Source organism: Struthio camelus, chromosome 1 (genome assembly GCF_040807025.1).
Source record: "Struthio camelus isolate bStrCam1 chromosome 1, bStrCam1.hap1, whole genome shotgun sequence".
Taxonomy (NCBI): domain Eukaryota; kingdom Metazoa; phylum Chordata; class Aves; order Struthioniformes; family Struthionidae; genus Struthio; species Struthio camelus.
The window spans coordinates 204,341,109-204,355,257 of record NC_090942.1 but is presented as its reverse complement, the minus strand read 5'-3'; the positions used below and the strand labels follow the sequence as shown (position 1 = coordinate 204,355,257).

The 14,149-nt window shown below is 39.3% G+C and overlaps 1 protein-coding gene across 1 annotated transcript in view; it reads left to right on the top strand.

The window, feature by feature from the left end:
* The window catches only part of RNF17 (ring finger protein 17), a 57,128-nt gene that overhangs the window by 24,372 nt on the left and 18,607 nt on the right, over window positions 1-14,149 (top strand). The window contains exons 17-24 of the mRNA XM_068930295.1: window positions 480-670; window positions 1,747-1,885; window positions 2,274-2,427; window positions 3,306-3,421; window positions 5,797-5,917; window positions 6,654-6,771; window positions 11,445-11,666; window positions 12,495-12,645. Coding sequence (XP_068786396.1) covers window positions 480-670; window positions 1,747-1,885; window positions 2,274-2,427; window positions 3,306-3,421; window positions 5,797-5,917; window positions 6,654-6,771; window positions 11,445-11,666; window positions 12,495-12,645 — 1,212 coding nt within the window. The remainder of the gene's footprint in view (window positions 1-479; window positions 671-1,746; window positions 1,886-2,273; window positions 2,428-3,305; window positions 3,422-5,796; window positions 5,918-6,653; window positions 6,772-11,444; window positions 11,667-12,494; window positions 12,646-14,149) is intronic.

Genomic DNA, 14,149 nt, shown 5'->3' with positions numbered 1-14,149 from the left:
CGTTGCAAGGTAGATAAAAGGGCACAAAGGGCGTTGCGGAGAGAAGGAACGTGTAAGTTGAGTGAACAACTATAGTACGTTGTACATTTGTTTAAGGATACAAAGGGGAAAAGACTAAACTTTCAGACAGCTTAGGAGAGCAAAAATGTAAGCAGTGAGATGAAACTGCATGTGACAATTCTAGTCTGTCTATCAGGAAGATTAGAACGGTTGAAATTTTGAGTATTTAGTTTAAGGAAAGGATGGTACAAAATACAACCCTTTGCTCTGACTCAATTTTATACAGTTAAAATAATTCGTAAACCCATTACAAAGAATACTGTCTTGTGCTGTCCAAGCTATGGACTAGACAATCTAATAGGGCTCTGAAGTAGGTTCAGTATTTCACCTGTATAGGTGCTAATGTGCTCCCCCTCCCTCTGGTCCGTGATCTGGAAGTCCCATACCTCTTGAATAACTTTTTTGTTTCTGCTTAACAGAGTGAAGGTTGGGGACAGGAAGCAAAGACAGAATTTTTAAAAATGGTAAATAATAAAGTTGTTTTAATGAGCATATTTAGAGAGGAGGATGGTGTGCTCATTGTTGATCTGAAAAAACCTCCATCCAACAAAATAAGCAGTAACATGCCAGTGTCTCTCAAGGATGCGTTAGTTTTTTTAGACTTAGCAAGGTATGTGTTTTCCTTTTCGTTTATGCTCTTATGCCATCAATGATAATTGCATAATACTTTTAAAGTGAAGAAGTTTACCAAGTAAATTGTTTTTGCTGTGGTTCAGATTAAATCTTCAGAAATACATGAACCTAACTTTTTACACCTTTCCTAATAAACATTGTTGCGTATTCATTTTCACTACTCGAGGCTTTATTTGGATAACAGATCTTAACTCATTTTAGAAAATGACAGAAATTAAGTTCCTGTATAGGTTTGGCGAGATTAATAGCAAGAAGGTGAAGGGCGAAACTGTTAGTGCCCCCCACCAACAGAAAAGCATGCACAAATCGGCCTTTATCTGTTTGGTTTGGCTGGTGACAACCAGGCTAAGTCAACGCATGTGGCTGTGAACTAGCGCGTGACCTGATACACGTAGCTCAGCAAATAAGAGAACTAAAGATGGGCTGGGAGGGGAGCTAGTTTTTGGCATCAGGACAGAAGAGAGAGCTGCTCTGGAGGGATCAGTGGAGGCCCACAGGTGGAGAGAGAGAGAAGAACACGGGTATTTGATTTGGCATTTGGGTGCAGGGGTATGGTATGCAAATCTGTAAGAAATTCAGGTTCATTCTGCTGCACGCAGAGCAGCTTATTTATTTATATTTGTAAATATTTACTCATTTTGGAGAGATCAGTGAGAAATAATTTACTGTGTCTTTGTTCCTCTGGTAGTCACTCTCTTTCTCGTAAGTGAAAGAAAGGAAATCTCAAAATGGTTTTGTCAATGTAATGAGTTCCAGCCTTTTGCTTTAATTTTTTTAAACAATTTAAATGCATAGTACTGCTTTCCAAATGACAGAATCTGTTTTAAGACCAGCTGCTGTGGTACATTTGTGAAGGGAGAAGCACTAGAGTAGAGAAAATTGTTTGCACAGACTGCAAGAAGGGAAGTTCAAACTATTCGTGCAAATGTGGATCATCTTAATTTTAAGAGACTGTTTTGCATTTTTAGTGGGAAATTTCACATCTGGATATGAAAGGCTTCCTGCTTAGTTAATTTTGGCAGAATTTATTCAAAATCTTTTTGTTTATTTCAGGTTTAGATCACAGCTTCCCAGTGAGTTAGAAAAGAATGTAGTCTTGCAGTATAGTCCACCTAAAATACCACAAGAAACAGCAGAAGTCTCTGTTGTAGTCTGTCATGTTAATAGTCCTAGTGATTTCTATCTCCAATTGGTAAGTTTAGAAACAAGTTATATTGAAATATTTGTACAGAATTTTATCTAAATGTTGAACTATTTAGAATCCACACTAAATGACCTCAAGTTTCTGTTAATTTTCAGCAAATTTCTAAAAACTTAATTTTTGGTCACAGTTTTGTTAAATGCTTAATTCCTATGTGGTTACGTAGTCTTACTGTTTAGTGTGATGATTGAACAGGGCAATGTTAATTGTTAGGCTCTTTAATTCACTTTACATGTCATAACTACCACTCAGTTTTAGAAGATGACAAGGAAGTGCACTACTAGATAAAACATCCGTTTAAAAAAGTTATTACGAAAATACAGAATGTTCTTAGCCCAATGTATGTGTATTAGAGGAGGTTTGTTTTTCTTTTTTTTAGATGGATAGCCTGGACTTTTTAGCTCTTCCAAAGAAAATTGAGGAGATATACAAACATGAGGATAGGGAAGATTTGGAAATTGTCTGTCCAGTTGAAGGGCAAGCCTGTATTGCAAAATACAAAGATGGAATTTGGTGCAGAGCACAGATTATAGGTGAAGTATTGATATTCTCCCTCCTTCCCCCCCCCCCCCCCCCCCACTAAAATGTCAAGTTGTAATGGCACTATATCAGAGTCGCACACTGGATATGAATAATAACAAACAGTGATTATTGGGAATTTTTATAGCAACAGCTAGCTTCATAAATTTCATCACACTAGTAGATGTTACATTCTCTTATTTTGCTATTAATGGATTGTTTTACATACATATATATAGATGTATGTATGTATATAATATATAAAGAACTTAGAGCCAGTACTTTTTATTTTCTATGTGCTATTGAAATTCCATTATATAATTTTTGTTAATAATATCATTTTACTTATTACAATTTCAATGTACAAATCTATCTTCTGTATCCAGTCTCTGAGTGTAACCTGTGTAGAAGAGAATCAAACGAAATTCCCGCAGCACTTAAATTCCAGGGATAGGTAGCAACCCGTTATACCTGTAGCAATTCCAAAAGTGTGTGTTTTTTTTTTTTTTTTAAATGAGAACTGTGGTGACATCTTGAGTTGCCATTATGAGTAGTGTGGTGTATTTCACAAGCCTGTGTGTGGGCTTTCTTGTATACTTGGCATGTATTTAACAGGTCAATGTCTCTCTCATAAAATGACAAGATGGTAGCAGACCAAAATGTTAACTTTTTATCATTTCAGGAATCCCACAGAGCTGGCTTTTAAAGAATGTAGTTTTGAATTGGGTTATAAAATATTTCAAAATGTGACCTTTCATGCTTACAGGGTGTAAATGTGGATTTTGCTTTGAAACTGGGACACTTTGTTTAACTTGTATCCAATATTTATTCTCTGTTTTAGTAACTTCAAAGCTGGTCTAATGTTATGGTTTGTGGGTTGTTTTTCTTGAAGGGCTGCCAAGTCATCAGGAAGTTGTGGTAAAATATGTTGATTTTGGTAACGTCGCTAGGATAACTCTTAAAGACATATGCAAAGTTAGAAAGGAATTTTTGAGCTTTCCAGAAAAGGTGAGTTACTGCTGTCCCATAATAAACATTGAAAATAGACTCTCAAGGGATGTAAGGGGAAAGGGAAGATTGTGCACATTCTGAAGTAAATAAAAAGCAAGTAAGAGGTTATTTACAGTTTCTTTTCAGATGGATTTACGATGAGGCATTTGAAATGTGTTTTGGGTGCAAGTTAAAAACTGTGATTTTGTGGTGTTACTCAGTTTTGAATGAAATCTAGAAATCTAGGGTGGGGTTTTTTATTTTTTTATTTTTTTTTAATACTTTCTCCTATTCCATAGATAGCCTAATTAATTTTTACGTTCCTTAGCTTTCAAACAGTGATCTAATAATGCTCTTTGAGGGTGCTTTGTTTTTGTTTTTGTGGGGGTTTTTTTAAAGGCATTTTGAGTTTGGGGTTTTCTTAACTTGCAGAAGTATTTTGGACAAGGGGAAGATCTGAACGGGAAAGGAAATGGCAAAGTATTTTTTTGTCCAAAATACACATAAGCAGAAAAAATATGTTTTTTCAGCTGTGCACTAGATGGTTCTAGTTGGCAACTATAATTACTCGAAACTAATTTTTTTTTTTTTTTAAAAACCTGTAGGCACCACAAATAGTGATTATTACAACTAAGGTTAACCAATACCACTTACTGAAAATGGGCTTTACTTGCTTATATTTTGAACAGATCTTTCTGGGGAAAGTTTCAGCCAAAATCATTAGGCTGTTTTTGCCAGCAAGGGAGAAGAAAAGCACTGAAAATAGTAAAGGGTTCTTGCAGTTGCAGTGTGATGCTTCCTGTCAGACTGATTAATGAATAAGGGCGTTGACTTGATGTGCATTATCCCACCTTTCCAATTGATTGTTTATTATTGGCCAAGTATATATCAGAAAAATCTGTTAGGAGTTTGTCACGCACAGTGCTCAGTCTCCTCACTTTCAGCGTAAAGGAGAAAGAACTAAAGAGTACAGGAGCAGAAGGATATATAGCTGCTGGAGAATGATTTACAAAACCCTGAACCAGTCAGCTGTCAAATTTCAGTGTTGTTCTGTTATCTGTAGTTTACTATGAAACACTTTGGCGATGTGTTTAAACCTGAGATTTGCATAAGAAATAACTTTCTATTGCTATTAGTTCTTTAAATTCAAGTAGCAGAAAGATCTCCAGGACTCGGTGTGCTTATGTATTGCTATATTTTCATACCTTCTCATTTTTCAAAAAGAATAATTTATGAAGGGTTTAAAATTCTGAAGGGTTTGAAATATGAATGAACGCAAGACTGCAAAATTAAGTGTTCTGGAGGTAAGAAGGTATCAGAGTTGAGGTTGCTTTTGCAAGTCTATCCTGTTGCGTGTAAGCATTGACAAATCTTCATCACATGATCATATATTGTATTGCCTCAAATGCAGGTTCTTTGGTAAGAAATTTGAGTTAGATTGTTGCAAGAATAGTTGGACTTCTTTCAGGCCATTTTACAGCCATTTTAACACACGTGGGTAGTGCAGAATTCTTGCCAAGACTTGAAAGGGCAGAGCTGCGTAATGTGAGTTGGCCTTAGCATCCATGGCCCCTTTTTTTTCAAAGGTTGTCTTAACTCGTCAGCCCACCTCATTTTCCTGTTCCTGACTGCTTGTATCCTAAGAATATCTGTACAAAATACTCGTATTACTCTATTTCTTTTCTCTCTTGTCCCCCACAAGACACTCTTCTGCTACTGTTCTTGCTACTCTTCTTACTTTTGACCTGACAATTTATTTAAAACAAGATTTTTTTATATATATATATATATATACACATACACACTACAGATATATGTATATATAATTTTTTTTTTACATCTTTATTTCAAAGTACTTCATTTTATTTGGTTTCCTGTGTGTCTTTTTTGTGTATCCTAATTAATACCTTTCCAAACTTTGTCGGGAATTTTCTGACATAGTTACTGTGGAGTTGAGTTGTCTGTTTGTAGTCTTTCAGACTTATATAGTGGTATAATCGCGTTTAACCTTCGATGGTTTGAGTCTGTATATTACATTCAGATCAGCAAAACCAGATGAGGGTTTTCTTTTTCACCTTTCTGCAGTAGTCATTCTTGACTTTTGCAGCCAGTTCTATACCTAAACATAAAGGGAGTCAGGGAGGAGTAAAGCTCTTTCTATTTCAGTGAGAACATAATCTGAATTTGAGGTTCTTGCCCTGCTGCAGGCTGTGAAGAGACCACGTGGAGAACATCTTAAATCAGATCAAGGGCTCATAACGTGGAAACAAGCCAAGGTCATGCTGTCTGGCTGTCCTGCACGGGCGTGCAACAAAGGCTGTGATTTGGCTGTAAAGGGATAGTCTTGATATGTAATTTGTGATGGTAGATATGTAATTTGAATTATTCTTTAGGCAATCAGGAGCAAGCTGGCTTACATTGAGCCTTATAAAGGAGCAAGTGAGTGGACCAGAGCAGCCAAGGAAAGGTTTGAAGAAATGACTGAAGATAAATTTATGCTATGTTCGGTTGTTAGTAAGTTATCAAGAGTGTATCAGTCTTTATTTAAATATTCTTTAATTAATTCAAAAATAAAAATGTGCGCTTTCATATCTTAAATAGTATTTACATTCATAAATAGTATTTACATTCATACTTGTGACAGGTAGCCTGGAATGAGAATATCCAAACATAAAAGGAACTGGAGGAGATGTAACAGATACAACCTCTGACAAAAAGCTATTTCTATCTTTTCTGCTACAGGCCACACCAGTATTAATTGGTTTATTAAAAGTGGCTTGTTTCTAAGGGTGCTGATCGTCCTTCAGTCTCCCTGACTTCGTTGAGAGATATGAATGTGACTACTGCTGCTCTTAAACATCCCCCAGAAATGAAGTTCAATAACACACATGTGCCTTAGTAGTTCTTTTCCTCACTCCATTTATTGTTAATATGTAGGTTGTTATTTTTCTACAGCTGTGGAATGATGACCCATCTAATAAATGAAATTACATGCAGCAGTTGTTTTTTGTACATAAATATAGTGAATAAACAAGATGTTCATACCATAATTGATATCTTTAAATTTTATAGAGGTGTGCAAAGTTAAGCCTCTAGACTACTGATACTCAAGATCAAATTATTTTATAAATCAGATAAAATTTTACGAAGTTCAGCCTCTTCCTAACTATTTACCTTGTCTCCAGAGCCATTAACAGTCCTTTTACTAGCATTGATTGGTGCTAATTATGTTTATATTCTTCATTCACAGAAATTTTAGAAAATAACTCTTTATCTGTTGAACTCTTTGATTCCTCTGCTGTTCCTGGAAGATGCTCTAGTATTAACTGCCAATTAGTTAAAGAAGAACTAGCATCCTACATACCTGGGTAAATATGCTGCGCATAATATAAAGTATCTGGAAATACTGGAATTTGTGTAGCAAAACTATGGGCTTTAGTATTTCACCTTAAAGGGCTGGTTTCACAGAATCACAGAATGGTTTAGGTTGGAAGGGACCTCGGGAGATCATCTAGTCCAACCTCCCTGCTCAAGCAGGGTCACCTAGAGCATATTGCCCAGGATCACATCCAGACGGCTTTTGAATATCTCCAGCGAAGGAGACTCCACTACCTCTCTGGGCAACCTGTTCCAATGCTCTGTCACCCTCACAGTGAAGAAGTTTTTTCTCAGGTTCAGGTGGAACTGCCTGTGGTTCAGTTTCTGCCCGTTGCCTCTTGTCCTGTTGCTGGGCACCACGGAGAAGAGGCTGGCCTCATCCTCTTGACACTCCCCTTTCAGATACTTGTACACGTTGATGAGATCCCCTCTCAATCTTCTCTTCTCCAGGCTGAACAGGCCCAGCTCTTGCAGTCTTTCTTCCTAGGAGAGATGCTCCAGCCCTCTAATCATCTTGGTAGCCCTCCACTGGACTCTCTCCAGGAGTGCCATGTCTCTCTTGTCCTGGGGAGCCCAGCACTGGGCCCAGCACTCCAGGTGAGGCCTCCCCAGGGCTGAGTAGAAGGGGAGGATCCCCTCCCTCCACCTGCTGGCAACACTCTGCCTAATGCACCCCAGGATACCATTGGCCTTCTTGGCCACAAGGGCACACTGCTGGCTCATGCTCAATTTGTTGTCCACCAGCACTTCCAGGTCCTTCTCTGCAGAGCTGCTTTCCAACAGGTCAACCCCCAGCCTGTACTGCTGCATGGGGTTATTCCTCCCGAGGTGCAGGACCTTGCACTTGCCTTTGTTGACCTTCAGGAGGTTCCTCTCCGCCCACCTCTCCAGCCTCTCCAGCTCCCTCTGAATGGCAGCACAGTCTTCTGGTGTGTTAGCCTCTCCCCCCAGTTTGTTATCATCAGTCAACTTGCTGAGGGTGCACTCTGTCCCTTCCTCCAGGTCATTGATGAATACATTGAACAAGACTGGACCCAGGACTGCCCCCTGGGGGACACCACTAGCCACAGGCCTCCAACTTGACTCTGCGCCGTTCACCACAACCCTCTAAACTCTGCCATGCAGCCAGTTCTCAATCCACCTCCCTGTCCACTCGTCTAGCCCACACTTCCTGAGCTTACCTAGGAGGATGTGATGGGAGACAGTGTCCAAAGCCTTGCTCAAGTCCAGGTAGACAACATCCACTGCTCTCCCTTCATCTACCCAGCCAGTCATTCCATCATAGAAGGCTATCAGATTGGTCAAGCATGATTTCCCTTGGGTGAATCCATGGTGACTACTCCGGATCACCTTCTTGTCCTCCAGATGCTTAGTGAGGACCTTCAGGAGGAGCTGTTTCATCAGCTTTGCAGGGATGGAGGTGAGGCTGACAGGCCTGTCGTTTCCTGGCTCCTCCTTCTTGCCCTTTTGGAAGACTGGGGTGACATTGGCTTTCTTCCTGTCCTCAGGCACCTCTCCTGATCTCCAGGACCTTTCCAAGATGATGGAGAGTGGCCTAGCAATAACACCCGCCAGCTCCCTCAGCACTCGTGGGTGCATCCCATCGGGGCCCATGGATTTATGGATGTCAGGTTTGGACAAAAGATCTCTAACCTGATCCTCCTCCACCAAGGGAGAGTCTTCCTTTCTCCAGCCTTCCTCTCTTTTCTCCAAGGTCTGGAATTCCTCAGGACTGGCCTTAGCAGTGAAGACTGAAGCAAAGGCAGCATTCAGTAACTCTGCCTTCTCTGTATCCTTTGTCACCAGGGCACCCGCCCCTTTCAGCAGCGGGCTGACGTTTTCCCTAGTCTTCCTTTTGCTATTGAAGTATTTGTAGAAGCCCTTCTTGTTGTCCTTGACATCCCTTGCCAGATCTAATTCCAACTGGGCCTTAGCCTTCCTTGTCGCATCCCTGCACGCTCTGACAACGTCCCTGTATTCCTCCCAAGTGGCCTGTCCCCTTTTCCACATTCTGTGTACTTCCTTCTTCTGCTGGAGTTTTGCCAGGAGTTCCTTGCTCCTCCATGCAGGTCTCCTGCCCGCTTTGCTGGGCTTCTTCCTCAGAGGGATGCACTGATCTTGAGCCTGGAGGAAGTGAGGAAGTTTAGCCCACTTGTCACGCGTTCATCACCTGAAATAAGTAACAGTCTATGTAACACTGCTGTTCAGCATAATTTAATTGTCTAAAAACTAAATGTTGATTGACATGATAGTTTTGAAACTTATTTGATTCAAAAGTTGGAGATGAAACTTCTGCATCATACTCACAAAGTATCAAATCTTTCCAAACTGGTTGTTATAAGGCTCCATTCCCTCATGGTAAGAAAATAAATATCATTTTTAAAGTGTAACCTGCACCTGAGATACATCATCTCCTTGGAAGTACTGTGACTTGAAAACAAACACTCACATAATTGGCAATGAGGAATCAGAGCTACAGGGACTATTGGGAAGGTGACAGACGAAACGAGAAAAGTTGGGAAGCCTGCTGGGGGAGATGAGGAGATAAAGCTGCTGCATCTACCTCGCTATCTTCAACAAATAACCCATGGATTATATGCATGAAAATCAGTTTTTTTTATTAATAACTTGTTATTACTGATCTGAATGAAAAGATTGTTAAATAGAAAGTTTTATTTTGAGAAGGGAAAACTGAATTTCTGCTGAGGAATAGAAATAGATGTTTTGGGTTTTTTTTTCAGAAGTAAATGGATAGATTTTTCCTGTCTTAATTCAGGAATATAACTACGCTCTAGTAATACTCTTTTTTTTTTTTTGTACTGCTTACAATTTTGTTTACACCTTGTGAAGTCAGGCAGCTTTATTAAACCTTCAAAGCCAAATTGAAATGTTCTGTTGTTGTCACTAGGATATCTTCTGTTGCAACTCAGCTATACTTAGATGTCTGCCTGTGGCCTGCAGACAAATGAATATGTTGCTTTTATATAAGTCACTGTGTAACGCTTACAATTTAAGTAGTGTGGATTTTTTTTTCCAATCCTTTTAGCTGGAATGAGGTTCCAGTTCTTTTATTTGTAGTTTCTGTTGTTTTCCAGCGTGCATAGATCTCTCTAGCGCTCCATAGCTCATTTATTGCATTTTCTCTTCTTCTCACTGAACTTCCTATTTGTGAAGACAGGCATGCGCAAGAAGGAAAGAGATGGAAGAATAACTTAAACTTACTGTTAGAACAGCTGGAATTGCATTTGGGATATGCTTACCCTTCCACATGTAGTACTGTTTAGGGATACCCAGGCCAGCTCTAAGCACGTATGAGGCAATATGACTAGGTGAGCACAGCGCTCCAGGGAGGCTTACTCGCTGAGAAGTGACAGTAATTGCACGTGGTGGCAAACACCAGTAACCTTACTCTTACTTTGGAATGGAAGGTGGCACGTACGGAATTCAAGAAGGAAACCTTGAAGTCTGAAGCTCGTTCCAAACCGATTGTTCTTCTAACGGATCTGCAATGATAATGCTATACTGGAGTTACTAGAGAGAGGGCATATAAGACATGTGACGTGTCTTTCATTTGTGAGAGCTCTGTGTGGCAGATTGCCTCTGTACAGAGCCCATTTCGTAGTTCAGACTAGTTGTACACAAACCAAGCATATTTATGCGCTATCGTGTTCATTTCTTACCTGGTTCTCAAAGTTAGCTGTTTACTCAATGATTTCCAGATACCTGTGTCAGGAAGAGTTGCATAAATAATCGTATAGCGGTACATAGTGATTGATTCAACACTTAAACGTTCCAGAATTTTCTCTCTGAGAGTAGTTTGTTTGCTTCAGTTGAAGGAAGAGGTAAGGTGGATCTCTGAGGGGGAAATAAAAGGGAGTTTCTTCCCAGAGGCCCAGAAATGGCGAGCAGTTAAACTCATGCTCGCTGTCAGATTTAGTCTGAGATTTCCAGGAAGCACTGATAGATGACTTTCAAGCTGTAATCTCTCCTGTCTCTAGTTAGCACAGTTCATTTTGACACTCAATAAAATGAATTGATAGGTATCGACCAGGTCTTGATTACTGTTGTGCTTTATTCTATCCAGTTCACACAATTTAAGTACGTTTGCATTAAGGTATTAATGTGGCTATACCTCATTTTGTACTCTAACTAGGAAGGAGCTGACTCTAGGATGTTGCACTGTATTTCTACACATAACTTCAGGGAATGCTAGAAGGATAAATGTTTCACTGACTAAATGTTTACTTCTGAAAGGGATATTCACACATCTTGGAAGGAGAATGTTGCAAATTTCACTCGAAGGCAATATAGCGTTCCAGAAACTTGACACTAGTAATTTGATGTCTTTTAAGCCAGGCAAGCGGTCCCATTCTTACCAGGTTTACTTCTCTCTGGCAGCCTATATTGCTTAGTACTCTCCTCTGACAGTAGAATATGCTACAGTACCTACTGAAGGAGAATGAAAATAAATTACTATCATGACTGCTTCAGATGCAGCATTTTAAAATGGTTTTGACTTTTGGATTTTTTTCTGCTTTCCCAGGTTACTTGTGCTTCACTTTTTCCTTCTTCCCCTATCATGTTGGAATTAACAATCATAGAACTTCTTTTCACTTTGATAACATGTAAACTTTCAATCCTAATTATTTGACATTCCTTACAGATATATTGAAAGTACTGCTATAGGGCCCAGTGAAATATGGGATGCTCCTCTAGAAGAAATTCCCGAAACCCTGGAAAATTTAAATCCCGTAAACCTGGAACTTCTGGAGGAAGTGGATTTCAGATCACTTTCGAAGAAAGAGCTACAAGTGAGAATTAGTCATGTTGTGTCCCCTAGCAAAATTTTTGTACAATGGCTGTCATCAGAAAGTTTACTGAAAAGGTACTTTAATTCAAAGAACTTGTCTAGAGTTAAGGCACTCTTACTAAAAATTGATGAAGAAATATGGTTAGAAAAATCTGTTTCAGATGGCATTTGGCAGCGGGGCACTGTTCTGAATTCTGTTGAATTGTCTTGCTTTGAGGGAAGTAGAGGAACAAAAGACAGATTTGCACTACGTTGTGGTGTCCTGTAAGACTAAATCTTTCTGCTCGTTAGTCTCTTCTCCATTCCTTCGTTTGAAGTCTGATTAAATAATACCAGCATCCTAAGTCACAGAACTTTAGTCAATTTATTTCTTTTTCCATGATTCTAATACGCTCTTAGGCAAGCTTGAAAGCAACTTCTGAATATAATATGCCAACCTTCCTTTGGTACTTGAAAGACAAACTTTAAGTAATACTACTTGGAGACAAATATAAATATCATTGTTTAGTGCAAGTTACTTATTTTCTGCCTCTTATTTCTCCTTTGGTTTTTACTTCCTTGCATGTACTGACCTGGAGTCCCGTTAAATTAGCCAGGGCGCTAAATGAGGCTCACGTTCTCTCACATTGTCAAGAGAAAATAATAAAGAGTATCAGTCAGATACTGCCACACAGAAGAGTCAGGGCCGCTCAGATTAATTCAGCAATTCTAATTGGATTGCATCTGTTATGAAGCTCCATTTCATGTATTTCTGACGTGCCATAAGGAAAGGCTACAATAATAAGTGTCTATTAAACAGTTATTAAAATCTTCTGTATGCCAGCTGAGCAGTAATTAACGAAATAAATCCTTTACTCGTTGGGTAAAATCTCACTATTGGAAAAATGTATTTTTGAATGTTAGATTACAGGAGAAGATGGCTACTGTCTATGAAGAATCACAGCCAGAGTCTGTGAAATGGGAAACTGGTATGCATTGTGCTGCTTATGTACAAGACTGGCAACAGTGGCAAAGAGGTCAGATAAACAGAATTGTCTCTGAAACAACTGCAGAGGTAAACGTTATCATAAGAAGATTCATACTTTTATTTATAAAGTTTTTAAAGATTCATCGAGAAAATAATCACAAATCTTCAGTTCCTGTTTTTGTGTTAATGTTTTCTCATATAGCCTTATACTTTTGTGCAGAGTTTATTTTCAGTTACATTATACCTTGCTGTAAGGAATACTACTATCTTAACAAAACTCAAAATGTATTTAGCAGGGCCCTTGATAGTTCGGGAAGGCTCACGAGATAGACTTTGTGTGTGTTTACAGTACACAGTGCAACATGGCACAGATTTCCAAGCTGTAGTCTAACAGCTTGGCTCAGATTTCAGATGCAGTATGATCCTCGAGTTGGCAGTTGGCCAAGCCTAATGATCCTTGCTGAGAGAGAGAGGGTTGATTGAACTAAGTCCACCACCACAGGAACACTTCTAGTTAACGTTGTTCCTTGAACTCTAGCTGATTTTGATGCGCTGTGCCAAATAAGTTACTGGCTAAAGTGTTACATCTATCACACAGTGCTGCTTTAAGTGTGCATTTTGTTGTACTCACTTGAAAAGGAGCATAGGGAACAGGCATTTGATGAGTAGATAACTACTTAACTCAAAAGTAAGAGTGGCTTTTTAGTCATACAGGTAATCCACGTCTTGATTACGATTGTTTCTCTTTAGCAACAAAGAGTCCTGAAGGTGACTAAGGGACAGGCACATCTGTCATAGGAAGAGAGGCTTAGAGCTGGGACTGTTTAGCTTGGAGGAGAGAAGGTTCAGGTGGGGATCTTACCATTGTGTATAAATACATGATGGGAAGGAGTAAAGAAAACAGAGCCAGACTGTTCTCAGTGGTGCCCAGGGACTGGAGAAGAGGCAAATAGGCACAAACTGAAATATAGGAAACTGTGTTTCAAGATAAAAACTTCTTTCCCGTAAAGTTGATTTAATGCTGGTAGTGAGTGGATTGCTTAGAGAAGTTGTAGTTTCCATCCTTGGCGATACTCAAAACCTGACTGAACACAGCCCAGAGCAACCCGTACTGTAGTTGACCCTGCTTTGAGCAAGGAAGTTGGACTAGGTGATCTCTAGAGGTTCCTTCCAACCTCAATGATCCTATATTTCTGTTTGACTGTGCTTAAATTTCTTTCAGGCCTTAAAGGTTTGAAAGAGATTGTTGTTGTTCATGGTATAGTTCGACAAAGCTCTAGTATAGACATAGATGAAATAATAGTAGCAATTCAGGCTAGGATATCTGTTACTGTTTAGGAAGTGGGGAAAAAAGCTGTTTCAGCGTTTCTGGGTTTGCAAATTTATATGCACCAACATAACCAACGTAGGGGAAAAGAAGTTTCTTTTTTCAAATAGCCGCTTAGATGCGTGCACAGTCCTACAAGGAGAACTGCAGAAGGTGTCACTATTATTAAGTTCCAAATGTACACTCCAGTAGGTGCACATCAGCTATTGCGTTGTCAGTCATATATGTTATTTTCCTGTGCTTTTTACATCCAGCTCTCCTTAG